Source organism: Diachasma alloeum, unplaced genomic scaffold, assembly GCF_001412515.2.
Source record: "Diachasma alloeum isolate Michigan unplaced genomic scaffold, Dall2.0 Dall_scaffold_00339, whole genome shotgun sequence".
In the NCBI taxonomy this organism is placed as follows: Eukaryota; Metazoa; Arthropoda; class Insecta; order Hymenoptera; family Braconidae; genus Diachasma; species Diachasma alloeum.
Genome location: NW_021680478.1, coordinates 943,586 through 959,911, shown reverse-complemented (window position 1 = coordinate 959,911; position 16,326 = coordinate 943,586). Strand labels below are relative to the sequence as shown.

Genomic DNA, 16,326 nt, shown 5'->3' with positions numbered 1-16,326 from the left:
TCCCCATCAACAAAAATTTCGAAATCTCTTCTCCAATTTCGATTTCGATTCCGATTGAAGTAGGTGTATCAGTCCTACGTACTTATTAAAAATATTCACAAGTGAAAGGGGTTCAAGGAGATAATCATACCCAACAACAGTCCTGTGAGTTAATAAAATTTATTAAATTTCATAATAACAATTAAAACCTATGCGATACCACGTATTTAAATACAAAATCTCGATGATTATGTGGAGGCGAGGGATTTACCAGGCCCAGTTGCCGTGATTTTGATAGCCATTGTGTTCAAACATGCTCGTGTGATGGGAGAAAACTGGAGGAATGACGGGCCGATGTTGATAGTTTATGGGGCGCACCGGTGCCGGTTGATTCACCACTTGCACAGACGGTGGTACAACGTGATTGTTGTGGGCAACGGGTTGGGCTGGAGCTAGGGCCGTCGAGTGTGCGTAATTCGGGACCGCTGCGTGCGGTCGGACCAGTCCTCCGTGCAGGTACTGATGGGGGTTCACGTTGTTGGCGTGAACTCCTGGGGAAACTAGCCAGGGATTCGCTGCGGGCGCGGGATGCGGGAGAATGTGGTTGTAGTTGCTACCGAGATAGCCTCCGTGATATCCGTAATGACTGGCCAGTGCATTGTGATTGTAGTAGGGAGAGTGGGGAATTGGTCCTGGAAGCTGATGGCTCAGGTAGGCGTTCGCTGCTACGATGAAACTCGCGTACGTTAATATCTGGATGGAAACAGGGAGTTTATTTTTCGAAGTGATTTTTCGATTCCTCTCAACAATTTTTGGTGTTGGCGATTCAAAAGTCGGTATATTTACACCAATGATCACTTTTTCATGAGTGAATAGAGATTTTTTGGGGAATTGAAGTTTGATTAATGGGAAATCGATAACAAGTCATTTTAGAACAACATCAGTGTTATTAAGGATCTTTAGCCAGTCTCGGTAAATTGTCGGTGAATGGGTTTTTTTTCATGGTCAAAGAAAATTCTGTAATTTTTTCGGCGACAGCAGAACATATAAAACTAAATTTTCTAAACGTTAAAAAAAATCGCAATAGTCTCGGCAGAAATGAATAAACTAATTTTTCCTTATACATGGGATTTTATGAAATTTCAGTTCAAATTGATAATTCACCTACTAGAAGACTCTAAGAATAGAAATAAAAATAGAAGGTAATGTGTTAAATTATACTGAATCCAATGTTCAGAGAAAAATCTGGGGTACCCGGGGGGAAATATTTGAAAAAGAGGAAATATTTGAATGATTCTATCCTGTATAAGCGCATGTCAGCGCATACATTTGGCGCATTTTGTCTATTTCATTTATAAATAATGAACATGGGTTGGTGAATGATTCGCCAGCGGAAGATTCGATTTAGGCGAATCTAGAGGTGTTTAAATATGAAGTCAAATATTTTAAAACTTTCAAAAATCGTCTATATTGAATTTTCCATCGGCGAATATTCCGCTAGTCTCGGTTTAATATTTTAATGAGGAAATAGTTTGTAGATTTTTGGGGAATTAAATTTTGAATGGGAAATCGATAACAAGTAATTTTAGGGAAAAATCAATTTTATAGAGAAGTATATTGTCATTCAACATGACATGCTCAACTTGAAGAATGTCGCGCCCTTCCATCTTTCTATTTTTCCATTCTTTTCTAATTTCTTAGAATCAATCATCCATAGAATGAGTTTTAGAAATTTTTTAACAATATCGCAATACCTCGACAATAAGTAATTTTAGGGGAATTGTCTCCTCTTTCAGAACAAACAATTCCCTTCAAATCTGTCTTTGACATTTTCTCTTTTCTTCCCCGAGGATTTTACAAAGTGTAAGAAACAAAAAAGACATTTCCAATCTCTTTAAAAAAAAAAATTTGAAAATAAAAGAGGTATAAACATATTTTTTCATAAAACGACAATTTCCCGAGATAAAAAAACTCACCATCAAAATTCAATTAATTTCCCAAAAAAATCAAAGAAACGTCACATTTCATTGATTAGATATCGCGAAGGGTTTAGATATAGCCCACATTACCTTCAGCATCATGATGAATCACAGATACTCAACCGAAATAACAGTGGGAATAACTTCTCCAAAGGATCTCAGTTTACACACTGAACGATCCAGCATAAACGGCGAGGTATTTATACCACAAAAGGTCCTCATGAGTGATCTACCGCGGTAGTTGACCGGTGAATAGCGAAGTAAAAAAAAAATGATAAAAATAGGCGTGGTAACGATCACTGGTAGTTTACTCTGTCCCCTGAAACAAACGCCCTGAGCATATTAAGCTTTTTCCACAATTTCCCCACCAATTTATCATCATTTTTATAGTTGTGTGTGGACACCTTGAGCCATGAATATTGATAGGTATATTCAATCTATTAGATCTTAATGAGACCGGTGGGAATTAAGAAAAACTAGAGGTCGTGGAAAAAAAATACAAGTTTTATTGCTGGTATGAGTGATATGAATTTAACAATTGCCAACGACTGTTGAGGACTGTTCGGTCCAGTTGGAAATCGTGTTCTCTCTCGATGTCACCTAGCCTCAGGACACTATTGCACAATGTAATATAGCTGGAGTGAATTCCTCGGGGCATAGAGAGCATTTTTCCAGCTTATTTTTTTTTTATCAGAGTTCAATGGGTTATATATAATTCATATGTGTTCTTGTTTTTATTTCAATGAAAATATGGGATAATTTAGTATTCAACAGTCCTGCATATTTTATATAATCGTTGAGGGAGGGAGCTGTTACGAACTGGATTAATTATTAGAATGTTTGAGTGGAAAATTGAGGCATGATGATTGTTGTAAAATCTGGCATTGAGGACTTCAGGTGCCTTTGACGTCATCAATAGCGAAATTGGTAGGGGCAGTGATTGATCATATAAAGAATTCGTTCAATAATTCTGTATAGCTACTAAGCTAATGGGCTCACGCGTGAAAAAATTCGTTGAAAACCTAACGAATTCTCTAGACAATTCTATAGGAATTCTATGACTTTTCTAGAGGATTTTTATTGGAATTCTAATGAAAAATTCTATTTTTTTGCGCTAATTCTATTGGATATTCGATAAGAAAAAGTCAATAGATTTCGAATTTCTGTTTGGAATTTTCTTTTGAGATTTTTCTATAAGAATGCTTGGGAGTCAATTTTCCAAGTTTTTTTCACTCGGCTTCTCTAATGCAAAATGAAACAAAATCTAGCAGAAAAAAAATAGAAAATTTGTGCCCAATAATTCTAATAGAAAGAATATCAAGAGAAAATTTTCAACAGAAATTCAAAATCCGTTGACTGTTTCTATTTTATAATCTTTACAATCGACTCCCACTATCGAAGAAAACATCCTAATTAAGAGGGACAACAGCCCATTTTTTCTATATTATCTACCTTTTAATAAACAGAATGTGCCGATTAAAAGGGACAGCGGCCCGTAAAACCTAGAAGTTGAACGGCCAACATAGAACATGTCTTTACATCTTCAGGATTGATATGGGAAATGGGTTATGGTAGTGATTGATCCTATAGAGAAGTCATTGTGGAATTCTTCTGGTATTAAATTTATTCTTTCCATAACAGATCACGGATGAACATTGAGTCATGTCTTTGCATTGATGAGTGACAATTCAAAAAGTAAAATTATTCTTTAAATGACATATGACGGATGAATATTGAGTCCTGTCTTCGCATTATCAATAATTATTGCAGTCTTTGCATCTCTGTGATGTGGGAAATTAGTGATGGCAGTGATTGATCCTATGAATCGTCGTTTATATTGTCGTTTATATTGTCGTATATTTCTACAATGGTTTCTACTGCGTCTAGTAAGCTTGCTAATCTCCAGCCTGGTGGTTGAATACCTCCTTCTAGTAAACCATTCTCTGCTCCAACCACTGTTGCATAGGAAGGTGGTGGATCTGTCGGCCGTGATTCTGGCGGGGCTGAGGCTACCGCTCCCTGGAATAGAAACAAAATGTTCATTGTGGGAATATATATCGTGTTGATTTGATCGGGATGGGATCGTGGGGTACTGACATTTTGACGAGAAGCCAGAGAACTGTCTTGATCTCGCGACCATTCTCGTCGTATATCCATTGGAATTTCTGTTCTTGGTAACTGCGTTCTTGATACTTCAGTTGTTCTCTGCACTATGGTTCTTGGTGCATCTGTAGATGTTGCAACATGTGAAGGCTGACACTCTGGATTCTCTTTTGAGGTCCAGATGAACGCCCATAGGCTTACAAAAACTATAATTGTTAAAAGCGATATGAATATTCCGGGTATCCATACGAATACGGCTGAGATGATCAGCACCACGAACACCCCTATTATTAGCAGTATCAGTGTAAGCATCCAATATCTCCCAGCGCGGGCGCGCTCCTACATAGACATAAATTTATTGTTATCTAATTAGGATCATGGATTATCGGGGAAATGAAGAAGTCGAAATTTTATCATTTAGTGAGTAGAGACCACTTGGAGATGGATCCTTTGCTATATTTTAAGTTCGTCTTTTAACAAAAATCAGTCTTTTTTTTTATTCAGAGAGAAAATTCATTATTATTATTATATTACATTGCGTAATAATAATCGGAAAAGTTTTCGTCGCCGATTTAAATTTTTTGCTATTTTTAAATGTATTCTATGAAAATGTGAGGGTGAGAATTGAATTTATGGGTATTGGTTCATTATTCGAAAAAATATATCAATTTTAAAAAAATTTCCTAGACATTCAACAATCAATTTTTTAATTTATTTGGGGTTTTTCACTACACTTTCCCTATTCACTCTGAACGCAATACGATCACAGAAATTGAAAATGTTATTTGAAAAATTTCGAAAAGACAGAAATATAGATTTTTTCATTTTATTGACACTGATTGATGATGATGAATCTCTTTTTGCAATTTTCTTCTTCGGTTCCATTGAAATGAGATCAAAGGGATGTAAAATCTTCATATTCGTTTACATTTTCAGATCATTGGTACTAATTAATTTAAAGACAAAGAAAGTAATGAAAAATTTTACGTATGATCATCGAAAATTTAATTGTTAACTTTCTCATTTAAAAAAATATTAAAAATGATTCGATTTTCCACTCAAATACAACTACCTTCACGACTCTATTGAGTAGACGTTAAAAATTCCATTGATGAATCGAATTCTTATGGCGGCTCTACACTGTGAAAGTTGAAAAACTTGAAAGATGACAAAGAAACTCCCCCATTTCTTCATTTTTTTACTCTCACAGATAACATTACCCTTTTGCTATTTTAACAGAAAGATGAGAAATACTTAGCGCAAATGATTGATGACAAACCTGTTGCGTTAGGTTATCCATCGATTGTTGATTATTGTTCCAGTCTTCGGCTACTGGAATGGGACTGATCGGTTGACAAGGTTAAATATTCTCTTGAATGACGTAGTAGACCCCACCATATACAGCGCCTCTACGTCATTATTAATTATCTTAATGTGGAAATAATAATTAGTACTTGTGTCTCTACGTTATAATGATAATACTACTATTTTTCGGATGTTTAACACTTTGCACAACACACGTGGGACCCCACTCTTCGCCATTTTATATTTGTGAGAGTGCGCTGCTGCATTTCCCTTATGACGCACCAATACAGCGATAACTCCCCTCCTTTCCGCTCACTGATACAATTTCGCACTCTGGGCGCTGAATGGATTCGTTAAATGGATTTTCAATCTCATATAAATTTTGTGTAAAATTCCAATGAATATATTTATATATATAAATTTATTTTATATATATATACATATAATTTTTCCACTTTCTCATTTAAAAAAGTTTTTTAAAATTAATTCTCGTTAATTAATAAAACAGAAAATCGAATTTTTAGCAATTCGTGCTTTTAAAAAATAAACCTTTTACCAACTAGAATGAATAGACTGTAAATTCAATGAAAGCGCTGGATTTATTTTTTTGAATTTTGTTAACAAATGTTGAAGAATATTGATTTTTTTTTGATTAATGTTCAGAAACTCTATGCCGGATACATCCAACATTTGAATTTCATCTTCAAATACAAAGTGATAGAACTTCAGTAATAATCATAAATTAACACTGGGAAAAATTTTCTAGAAAAATTCATGTGCTAGCCTCAGAATATTTGTCATGCTACACCAGAAAAATTATTGAAAAAATTATTATGGTGCCTAGAACATGTTTCTTCGTGTAGATCAACACTCTTTTAACAAGTTAATTCAAACAGATGAAAATTGGATGGATGAGAACCGGAAATTGGGTCCATTTTCTAATTTTTCCCAGTAGTTTTTTTCCTTTGATGATCGAATCTAGAGCACTCGATTGATAAATTGAACATTCAAATCAGTTACAACATTTCGATTAAGTCTAGATCGATTACCAGATCGTCTCGACCTCCTTGATTCAAAACAGACTGAACACTTATGAAAATACTTAAACATACTGTGTGTCAGGTACTTGACTTTGACCATTCCGATCGTTTCAGGTGTATCGTTGTAGTCATTAATAGCTATGGCAGTCTTCATATCTCTGGGGTTGACTTGGAAAATTAGCTGAGGTAGTCATTGGTCCAGTGGAAAAGTCTTTGCGGAATTCTTCCGTAAAGCAATACAGCGAGAAATGTTTGATAAAAATTATCTTGAGACAATTCTCACTATACTTTTCCCTCCTCCCCTTCTGCTGGAGTCCTCGAGGGACTGATGCTTCCTCTCCCTGGAAAAAGAGTAATTATAGTGATACGCATGTGCTGGTTTCATTGCAGTGAATTCGCGTAATACCGACACCTTCATAAAAAACAAAATTTCCTGACTAATCCTCGCTCAGATTCCAACTGTATTTCTATCGGTATCTCCGTTCTTGGTTCTTCCGAAAATGCCTGATGCGTTGAGTTGACAGTATTAGCTTGTTCCATTTCAGGTTTTTCTCTTTCCGCTTGCTCCTTCGCAGCTCGTACCTTAGCTTTGTTGTAAAGGTCTACTTGTGCAGCGCAGGCGGCGAATATGAAGAAAACTACCATTGATCCTAGTGTGACACCCAGTGTCACCATACCGGGTATCCACTGGTAGATGCTTGAACAGACCAATCCCACAAACAAAAATGCCAATATCAGGATCGACCAGAAGACATTTATCGCTGGGGGAGGCGAAAATTCACAGCGACTTCCGGGTCCCTGCATTTTGTTTCGACGAAAAATCATCATATTGTTATTCACTGAGAAACAATAGTACAGTGGTGAAAAAAAATATTTTTATTGAGATGTTTCTTTCTTGGTACAAGTATTATATACTTGAAGCAATTTCAAATCAATAAGATCTTACGGTGAATATCAATTATTTCTTCTTGAGTTATTAATTTCTCGCGGTGACATAGTCGCAGTGAATTATGAAAAATTGGCTGAATGGACGAATTACCGCCGTTCGTCCACATGCGTTATTTGCCGTGATTATCATTAAAGACGGGACTTCACATAGCGTTTCACATCTTGTGACATCACAGGATATTGAAGCCTACTCAGGCTCGCCCAGGAATGACTCGATTAGAGAGATACGATTTTGAAAAAATAAATGCTTCTCTCGAATAAAAGAACATTTGGCAAAAATAATTTTTCTTCTCACTGTTCAGGGTCTAAAAGAGTTGTGAGGGAGATTTAGTCTATTTCCTCAGTTCATTCTCTTTTAAAAAATCAGTTGTTGGGTGCGCAAATAGGGGAGGATGGATCACAACAGAAACTTCACTTTTCTCTCAATTTTCACAGCTAGAACACAAATTGGTCGATTGAATTAAGTCTAGGGTCATCGCAGAGGAGAAGAATGATACTTTTCAAATAAGAAAAATTATCCCATTTGATTGAAAACTCAATGAGTTATTAAGATTTAAAAAAATCCGTGTTCATTTTGCCGCACTAGCCACTATTATTAACTCACCAGATCGAATGGATTATGTAATGATCGACAGGAGAGTAATTAATTATTTTTACAAATTAATTCAATTGGCTGGGAATTGATATTTCGTGATATATTGAAAGTGTAAGGGTAATGATCCTCACGCGGGTAATATTCAGTTGCACACGATCATTACAATTAACATTACGTGAGAGGGGAAGGTAAATACTTGGAGGTGCATGAAATAGTGTGTGAATTCTCTTTTGAAGAAGTAGATACGGGAGGTGTGCGAATATGCGAATTCATCGAGAGGGAAAATTCATTAACATCAATATAAATAGAATACCTCAATATTCAAGGCCATTCACGGTGAATGAAGGGGTTTATGAGAAATATTCAGGTAATCCATCAGGTGTAAACAGTTTGCATCCGTTCGAAATTTCATTTTGATGAATTGAATTCTCGTGACGTGTTTAAATGCGAAGGAATAGGTGAGAAACTTGACAGATTGCCTAGAAATTGATCGCAATTCCTCATTTTTGTTTGTCATTATGAAATGAATTCTCATGAATAAAATCAATTCCTCGTTATTTTTATTCAATTGAGGGATAATCAAATTAAATTAGTAATGACAAACCATTGGTCGTTCTGGATTATCCATTGATTCTTCAACCTCTCTGCCCATTATCTCGGCTCTCAACTATTGCGATGGGATTGAGGAACCGTTGAAATGAAAATTGTCGAGGATATGACAGAAATCCTCAATCATATAACTTCTCTAGGCAATCATTGGTGCTCTTAGACACTGGGGAAAAATTAGTACTTAATTCTACGATTAAAAATAATAAAGTAATGCCGTGCAGATTATCAACACGTTCCACCACTACGGCGCACCCCACTCTTCGCCATTTTGTATTGGTGAGGGTGCGCTGTCGTGTTTCCCTTATGGCGCATCAATACAGAGACAGGCCCCCTACTATCTCCTCACCGATACGATTTCGCACTCTGGCCTCTAACGGGTTCATTGCAGTTTTCAGTTTCGCACGACTCAGTGTATGAGTAATTTCTCATATTAATTGTTATTCAAACACAAGTCAATATATGCGATATTCATATGCAAGGGGCTTCAGTTTATCAGCTTGGAAAAATGAGGAATTTAATGAACGACTAAAAAGAGACTTTCGCACAAAAAAATTCCACTGTTTGTGCGTGAAAATGAATTTATTTTTCCAATGAAAAATCACATACGAACATTGAGTACGACAAAAGTCTGGGATTGAAGAGTTTCATTAGTACGATGAGGCCAGCGGTATTGTGACGTATGAAGTATAAAAATGGTCTATCTAGGTTGAGTTGTGCTTATTAAAATCCTGATAATGATTCTGAAGATCCGGATTCGTATGTCTTGGAGACTTGAACATATTGACGTAATGCATGAACTGGATAAATCATTAATGCCAGAATGAAGAACTGAGTCTAAAAGATATGATCCAGCCTGGATGAACTCCCTGGATGAACTGAATAAATCATCAATGCCAGAATGAAGAACAGAGTCTAAAAGGCATTATCCAGTCTGGATGAACTCCCAGATATATCTGGATTCCCCTTACTACATTGAACACCTCCATCTCTCTGAACTCCAAGGGAGATTCTGCTGCAAGAGGCTCCAGTTTATCAGATTGTAAAGATGAGAAATTTACTCCACAACTAAAAAGAAGTTTTCGTACAAAAAATCCACTGTTTAAGCGTAAAAATGAATTTATTTTTCCAATGAAAAATCACATATGAACATTGAGTACGACAAAAGTCTCGGATTGAAGGGTACGATGAGGCCAGTGGTATTGTGACGTATGAAGTACAAAAATGGTTTATTTAATTTGAGTTGTGCTTATCAAAATCCTGATAATGATCCTGAAGATCCGGATTCGTATGTCTTGGAGACTTGAACATATTGACACAATGCATGAACTGGATTAATCATCATTGCCAGAATGAAGAACTGAGTCTAAAAGGCATTATCCAGTCTGGATGAACTCCCAGATATATCTTGATTCCCCTGATTACGTTGACACCCCCCATCCCTCTGCGAACTCTGAGTGGAATATTGCTCGAGATTCCTAGACCTGCCCCGGCCAAACCGAGTACTTATGAAGTTACTTAAATACTGTGTACCAGGTAATACATGACTGTGACCCCCCCTTGACTGTTCAGATGTGTCTTTGTCATCATTAATAGCTATTGCAGTCGTTGCATCTCTGGAATTGGCGTGGGAAATTGGCGTTGGTAGTGATTGATCCACAGGTGGAGTTGTTGCGTGATCCTGCTGTACAGCTACTGAATAAGGTGGCGGATTTGATAGTCTTGGTCCTTGCGACTGGACTCTCTCTTCAACTGGAGTAGGGGGAGGCTCTGCGCCAATCACAACAGCGTAGGGTGGTGGTAAATCTGTTATCCAATAGTTATGGTAGGCCGGTGGCTCCACTCTCTAGAACAGTAACAAATGCGTGATAATTATGGGAAAATCGCTTTAAGGATATCCAAGTATCTAATGATTTTTATGGTGGAAAATTGATCTTTCTCCGTAAGTAAAGTTTCCAATTTTCATTCAGATTTTTAAAATGTTTTCTAACTATTCAATATCAACATTTGTCAATTAAACCGCGTGAGAAGAATTTGACACACAGAATGAATATTCTCCGTCATTAAAATTACATTTTGCACAGAATTATTATTTTTTTCAATATTTGTTGTTTATATGTAAATATTGAAATTGTTTAAATTTTCGGAAACCTTATTTTTTTAGACATGAAATCGATTTCTGGTAAAATTCTGAATACTAATAAAATTATTAGGATTCCGAGCACATGATTTTTATGGTGAAAAATTGATTGTTTATAAATTATTTGTAGAAAATACTTGTAATTTTCAAAAATTGCAATTTTTAAATTATTTCATCAATCTTCCTCTAGCAGTAAATTCTCATTTTTTCTCAGATTTTTAAAATGTTTTCTAACGATGCAATATCAAGATTCAAATTCAGATTTGCAATGTTTAAATAATAAAACCATTGTAAAGTGTTCGGGAACTTAGGGTCCAATGGGGCTCAAATGAAAACTCTGATATTCGTGTACAAAAGTAAAAAAGCATTTCACTGGAGAAAAAAACCCAAAGTACTTGGATATCCTCAATTGAGGTGGAATCGTGAACTACTGACCTCACCGCATGATGCTAGGTCCCCCGATACCGTATTTATTTCCCTTCTTCTTTGATCAAAGTACGGATCATCTGTTAGTATATCACGCTGTAGATTTCTTCGCGTTGTGAAGGCTGCGTATCCGCAGGCGATTAGAAAGAGCAGTGTCAACACAGCTAACGCTATCCACATGTACTTCCATCGCAAAAGAACTGAGGCGACCATTGCCGCACTCACCCATGCCACCAGCAGTGTTGCTAAGGATCGTCCTGAGCATTCGCTTTCCTAGATGTCATTTCAACGTTAAATTCATTGTGTCAGTTTTATTGGCGAAAGGCCAATAACATTTTTTACAGTTTTTAATTCAATATTTATCTAGATTAAACTCGAGATTTCAGTGTTATCCAGTCGTAATCATGGGTTATCGTGGTAGTACAGCAGTAGAGATCGGTTTTAATGTCTTTTTATGATCATATTAGCTGTCGGTTTTAGTATTCGGGGATGGGGAACACCCACGAAAAAATAGTGTATCTTAAATTGAGACATTTCTCCTACTTTTTGAGGCGTTTTTGGAGAAACGTCCTGAAAAATGGGACAAAAGGGTCACAATTTAAGGCCCCACATACACCTAGGTGGATGTAAAAAATCGATTTTTCAAAAATACGTTCATTTGATTGTATTATCTTTCAAAAATATCCTTGGAAAATATATTAAACGGCGGGTGCGTCCTGTTGCGTAGGACTAAATGGGCCTGAGTTGTCCACGTCATATTTTTGTCATTTCATTAATACGTTTAATGTGGTAAACACTTGATGAAAGAAAGCAATTTATTTACTTCAATCGGTAAATGAAATTAGAATGCCAAACGCGCAAGACAAAACGGCAGTTGGCACTGTGCTCACGATTTGCGCGCACAAAAGAGTACACTGAGAGAAAAACAAACATGTTGTCAAACAAGTCTTGTTTGGGCCAACAAAATGGCTAGTTGAAAATTCTCAAAAAAGAATTTGTTTTACAATAGCATTTTCTTTTGTAACTATTCAATCGATGAACCATTTCGATCAATCATAGAATTTCTATTTCTTAGAATTTTTTTTTTCTCAGTGTAAATCAATTTTTGCGACAAAAATTTTTCATTCCGGCACACTCTCTGCATGTTTGGCACAAAAAAAATCCTTTTTTGATAATTTTCAAAAAAATATTTTCTTGGACAAGTGAGACTTGTTTGAGAACTTTGTCGTTTTTCTCTCAGTGTGTGGAAACTTTAACCCCCGTCTTCTCCGAATTAGGCTTTTCGGAACGGTGCCAAGAATATTTGCAATACCAGTGGGCCTATCCTCATGAAATTCATCATAATGAATTCGTTATATCATTTCTTTGCTGATAGCGACCTTTTTTTCTCATTTTTCCTTAAAGTGCTATTTTTATCGTAGAAAAACTTCTGCTATTTTGAATCGGAATGACACCAGAACCTTTGCAAGCGCTTTCTATTCGTAACAAAATAATTAAAAAAATTTCTTGGGTCGTTATCGTCAACTTCAATTTACATTATTTACTGATTGTCATTCACTTTTTAATTTCAAGTGAAAAAAAGTGTTTTTATTGTTGGCACAACAATGGCAGTGGGTCTTCTGCGGCTCGGAAAATGGAAATATTGATGAACCATATGAATATATTTTTTTGTAAATATTCTTGAATGTGTGATCTTCGAAGAAAATTTAAGTTTTTCTTGATAAGTTTATCATTTCTTTTTGAAAACATCTTGAAAATCGATTTGTTAGGGTGCCCCCTCGGTGTATGTGGGGCCTTAAGACATTTTTTCTTGCGTGAGTGAGTGTTGGTAAAGTCGAGATGACGTACTCGGTAATCAAATGGGCTAACAGTATCATCCATCGCGGGCACTTGTATAATGTAAGCAACCAACTTGGAAAGACGATGCTTCAATGTCTCTGTAATTGAAAAGAGAGTTACTGGAGTAATTTCAATGGGTTTATTAGTTCAAAGGTATTCATACTGGAGAGACATCAGAAGTTTAACGATCGATTAAATCAGAAGCGCAGATGCTAGCGTTAGTCAGTGCCGTTTATGATCTCTTCGTGAATGGGAATGATCGAGTGAATATTTGTCTGTTAGTTTGGGTTGAAAGAAGAAAAAAAATGAACGTACACGGCGTGGTAGTGGAGGCGATCCTGCTACGACATACAGATCAATCGGATTCCGCATCATTCTGGGATCTGGTTCGGTTGCCAGATACGCGTGGCGCAATGAAAACGATACTGGCATTTATGATATTTTTTTTTCTTACTCAGTTTAAGTATCTTCTTTTCGAATATTTCAGTTATTGGATACTGCGATCTGTCATTCCAGGGGATCAATTCGGGAGAATGATAAATATATTATTCATTCGTCTGATTGAACAGTTGTAATCGTTGACAGAAGAGCAATCAATCATTTTGGATAATTGTAAATCAGGTATGCCATGCCAAATGAGTCAACGGCTGACTTTCACCCTCTTGGAAATTGAGCTCGATTTTTTCTACGATTGGGGGGCTAGAAAAACTATCTCTCAATTTTTTCCATATTTTTTCTTTGTTTTTTACTTTTTCCAATAACTCGGGTTCTATTCAACCGATTTTTATTTATGACGCGTCAAGATTTTGGGAATTTTTTTTTTCAACCCCCAAGTGCTCATAATGCCGAATTGAAAAAAAAAGGAAAAACTTGAATTTTCAAAATTATGGCGTCCTTTATTTTTCTCATTTTTTTTCAGTAACTCTTCTAATGAAAACAAGTATTTTGAGCCATCATACAAGTTGGGTTTCATCCTGGATCTATTTTATTTGCAATTTTTTCTTTTCGAAATTCCGTGAATTTGGTCAAAACACTCCAAAACGACTTCGGTTATGTATCAAATAAATATGTAACATATAAGTATACATTTAAAATCATTTTATACTGTTTATAATCAAAGTCAATCAACGCCATTTTGTGGTATTTTGACCAAGGTCGTGGAATTTCGAGAAGAAAAAATTGAAAATAAAATAGATCTAGGACGAAACCCAAATTGGATGAAAGCTCAAAATATTTATTCTCATTATAAGAGTTACAATGCGGTATTATGAGCATCTAGAGGTTGAAAAAAGAATCGCGCTAAATATTCTTATTGTTGTAAAAAATAGAAAATTTTGACGTATCATAAATCAAAATCGGGTGAATAGAACCGAAGTTATTGAAAAAAACAAATGGAAAAACAAAAAAAAATTTCATCACGGTGTGACGAAAAGTGATTTGAAAAAAAAGTCCAATTTCCGCCACATTGTGATGAAAAATTTTGTTCGTAACTTGTAAAAAAATGTTTTTTAGCTCGTGGGATTATATCACTCGCCTTCGGCTCGTGATATAAACCTCCCACTCGCCGACTTTTTTGCACTCGTTACGAAATATACTAATACCTCTGAAATGAGTTGGCCAAAAAATCTGAAAAAAAATTGAGAAATAGTTTTTCTTCCCCCCAATCGTGGAAAAAATCAAAAACAATTTCCAAGAGGGTGAGGATCAGCCCTTAACTCATCTGACATGGAATACTTTAAATGCGAATGTTATGAAGCTGAAAATAGCGAAAAATGGAGATTTGCGTGAATCGAATCTTATGCGAATGTAAAAATCATGACGTAGTTGGTATCCGGGTGAATATACTCCATAATCACCGCAATTAACATTATCTTTACAATCACCGTCTTATCTCTAAACGTGCAATGTGATAAAGACTTGGAACAATACGAAATACTGGGGAAATTTTTTAAAATGTACTTATCACATCTTTGAATATACAAATATTCCTAAGAGGAAAAAAGCAAGCCGACACAATCGTCACGGATTTTGCTCATCAATTTCAGATGTTGATGAAAAATACGATGACATTCAACTTCTGTCATGTCAAGGCTTTTATGATAAACATCGGTAATCTCGGCTGTCGTTCTAGTGCCACCAGTTGGTTGGAAATTCAATTTATCAGTCAAACTTCTCGTGAACGTATCTAAAAACTACGTGTGAAGAGATAAGACTATACAAATGACCCAGAAGCATTTTTCTCTCTCATTTTTCTTAAATTAAATCACTCTTCTGTCATCTAAACTCAATAAATTAATAATTATGGGATTATCAAACCATATGTTTGTGATTCCTGTTCAACTCCAAGATGTTTATATATCTCCACCAATTCCGAAATCTTCCTTTTTGTGCGAGTAATCGCGGATAATTATCATGCCGTTGGAGATAATCATCTAACGTCGAATTATTTCATCGTACCTCCCCGCCATATCTTTGATCTCTAGCAGAACGTCATTGAAACTGTTAATTCACATTTCAGCGGCAGCAGTTTTTGACAAAATGCTCGAACAGTGAATATTGGTTTTCAAATCTTCAACTATACCCGATGTTTTTCTTTTTTTTAATGACACTGGGGAATATCAATGATGACCGGACAGTCGTTTAGTGCTGACTGAAAGACCTTCCACCTATCTGGTGTTAGCACCTGCGATAAGACTGATAAGGTTCCACTCCTTACTCAAGTCTCCAGACATCCAACTCGTTGAATTGCAATTTCAATCCCAAGATTATTGCACACTGTCTGCACGCACTTTGATTATATATCGTACAATTAGTATTCATAAACAATGACGCGTTAATTCATTCATCAATGGGAGTCAATCAATCGCTCGCACAATTGAAAGTAATTCAATAATTTGTATGCACGTCAGGTTCTAATTAAATAGTGTCTTTAATTGATTATTATTACACAGTCATTGATACGTTTGAAGTGTCGTTAATGTATCGTTTTATTATATACAATTTCTGGAGTCTTAGATTCACGATCAATCATACAAACCCTCTACATTATTTTAAATAATCAGCTAATTATTAATACTTGATTCTACCTTTTTATGATGATGAGACTTATGTTACGTAGATTATTCATTAAGAATTAATGCACGTATTAAGGATTCCTGTAGGAAGACTGATTTTTTTTTAATTTCAGGCCCGGGGGGATTATCTTTCGAACGTGATGTTGGTTGCTTTTTTTATTTTAATAATCTGAAATGATCTCCAATTGCTATTCAGTTTTACGTAGCCCTGGAGTCTCCAAAAATTATGATTATACAATCTAAAAAAGTTGAAAATTTTCAAAGAGCGCTTTAGAATAATATTGGGAAATGA

The 16,326-nt window shown here is 35.7% G+C and overlaps 3 protein-coding genes across 5 annotated transcripts; all 3 read right to left on the bottom strand.

The window, feature by feature from the left end:
* Positions 1-246: 246 nt before the first annotated feature.
* Positions 247-2,060, bottom strand: LOC107040585. The gene is made up of 2 exons (XM_015260722.1): positions 2,049-2,060; positions 247-732 (listed from the first exon to the last, which is right to left on the bottom strand). The coding sequence occupies exons 1-2, from the start codon at positions 2,058-2,060 to the stop codon at positions 247-249; spliced, it is 498 nt and encodes a 165-aa protein (XP_015116208.1).
* Positions 2,061-3,564: 1,504 nt separating this feature from the next.
* Positions 3,565-5,609, bottom strand: LOC107040630. The gene is made up of 3 exons (XM_015260778.2): positions 5,341-5,609; positions 4,056-4,400; positions 3,565-3,977 (listed from the first exon to the last, which is right to left on the bottom strand). The coding sequence occupies exons 1-3, from the start codon at positions 5,359-5,361 to the stop codon at positions 3,777-3,779; spliced, it is 567 nt and encodes a 188-aa protein (XP_015116264.1). The 5' UTR covers positions 5,362-5,609; the 3' UTR covers positions 3,565-3,776.
* A 4,047-nt stretch (positions 5,610-9,656) lies between these two features.
* LOC107040625 lies at positions 9,657-15,627 on the bottom strand. Of its 3 annotated transcripts, none has more exons than XM_015260770.1 (4): positions 15,277-15,627; positions 13,276-13,464; positions 11,131-11,394; positions 9,657-10,401 (listed from the first exon to the last, which is right to left on the bottom strand). In XM_015260770.1, the coding sequence occupies exons 2-4, from the start codon at positions 13,390-13,392 to the stop codon at positions 9,922-9,924; spliced, it is 861 nt and encodes a 286-aa protein (XP_015116256.1). In that variant the 5' UTR covers positions 13,393-13,464; positions 15,277-15,627; the 3' UTR covers positions 9,657-9,921. The 3 variants fall into 3 exon arrangements, with proteins under 3 accessions (XP_015116256.1, XP_015116257.1, XP_015116258.1); XM_015260771.1 differs by lacking the exon at positions 13,276-13,464 and adding an exon at positions 12,970-13,058; XM_015260772.1 differs by lacking the exon at positions 13,276-13,464.
* Positions 15,628-16,326: the final 699 nt, after the last annotated feature.

Bases quoted from the DNA above. Each gene is read 5' to 3' on its own strand.
- LOC107040630 (XM_015260778.2), bottom strand. From the start codon at position 5,361: ATGGATAACCTAACGCAACAG. The intron at 4,401-5,340 runs GTTTGTCATCAA...ATGTCTATGTAG, and splicing joins TGGATAACCTAACGCAACAG to GAGCGCGCCCGCGCTGGGAG. The intron at 3,978-4,055 runs GTCAGTACCCCA...TTTCTATTCCAG, and splicing joins CTCTGGCTTCTCGTCAAAAT to GGAGCGGTAGCCTCAGCCCC.
- LOC107040625 (XM_015260770.1), bottom strand. From the start codon at position 13,392: ATGCCAGTATCGTTTTCATTGCGCCACGCGTATCTGGCAACCGAACCA. The intron at 11,395-13,275 runs GTACGTTCATTT...AATGACATCTAG, and splicing joins CGCCTCCACTACCACGCCGT to GAAAGCGAATGCTCAGGACG. The intron at 10,402-11,130 runs GTCAGTAGTTCA...TTACTGTTCTAG, and splicing joins ACCTAGCATCATGCGGTGAG to AGAGTGGAGCCACCGGCCTA.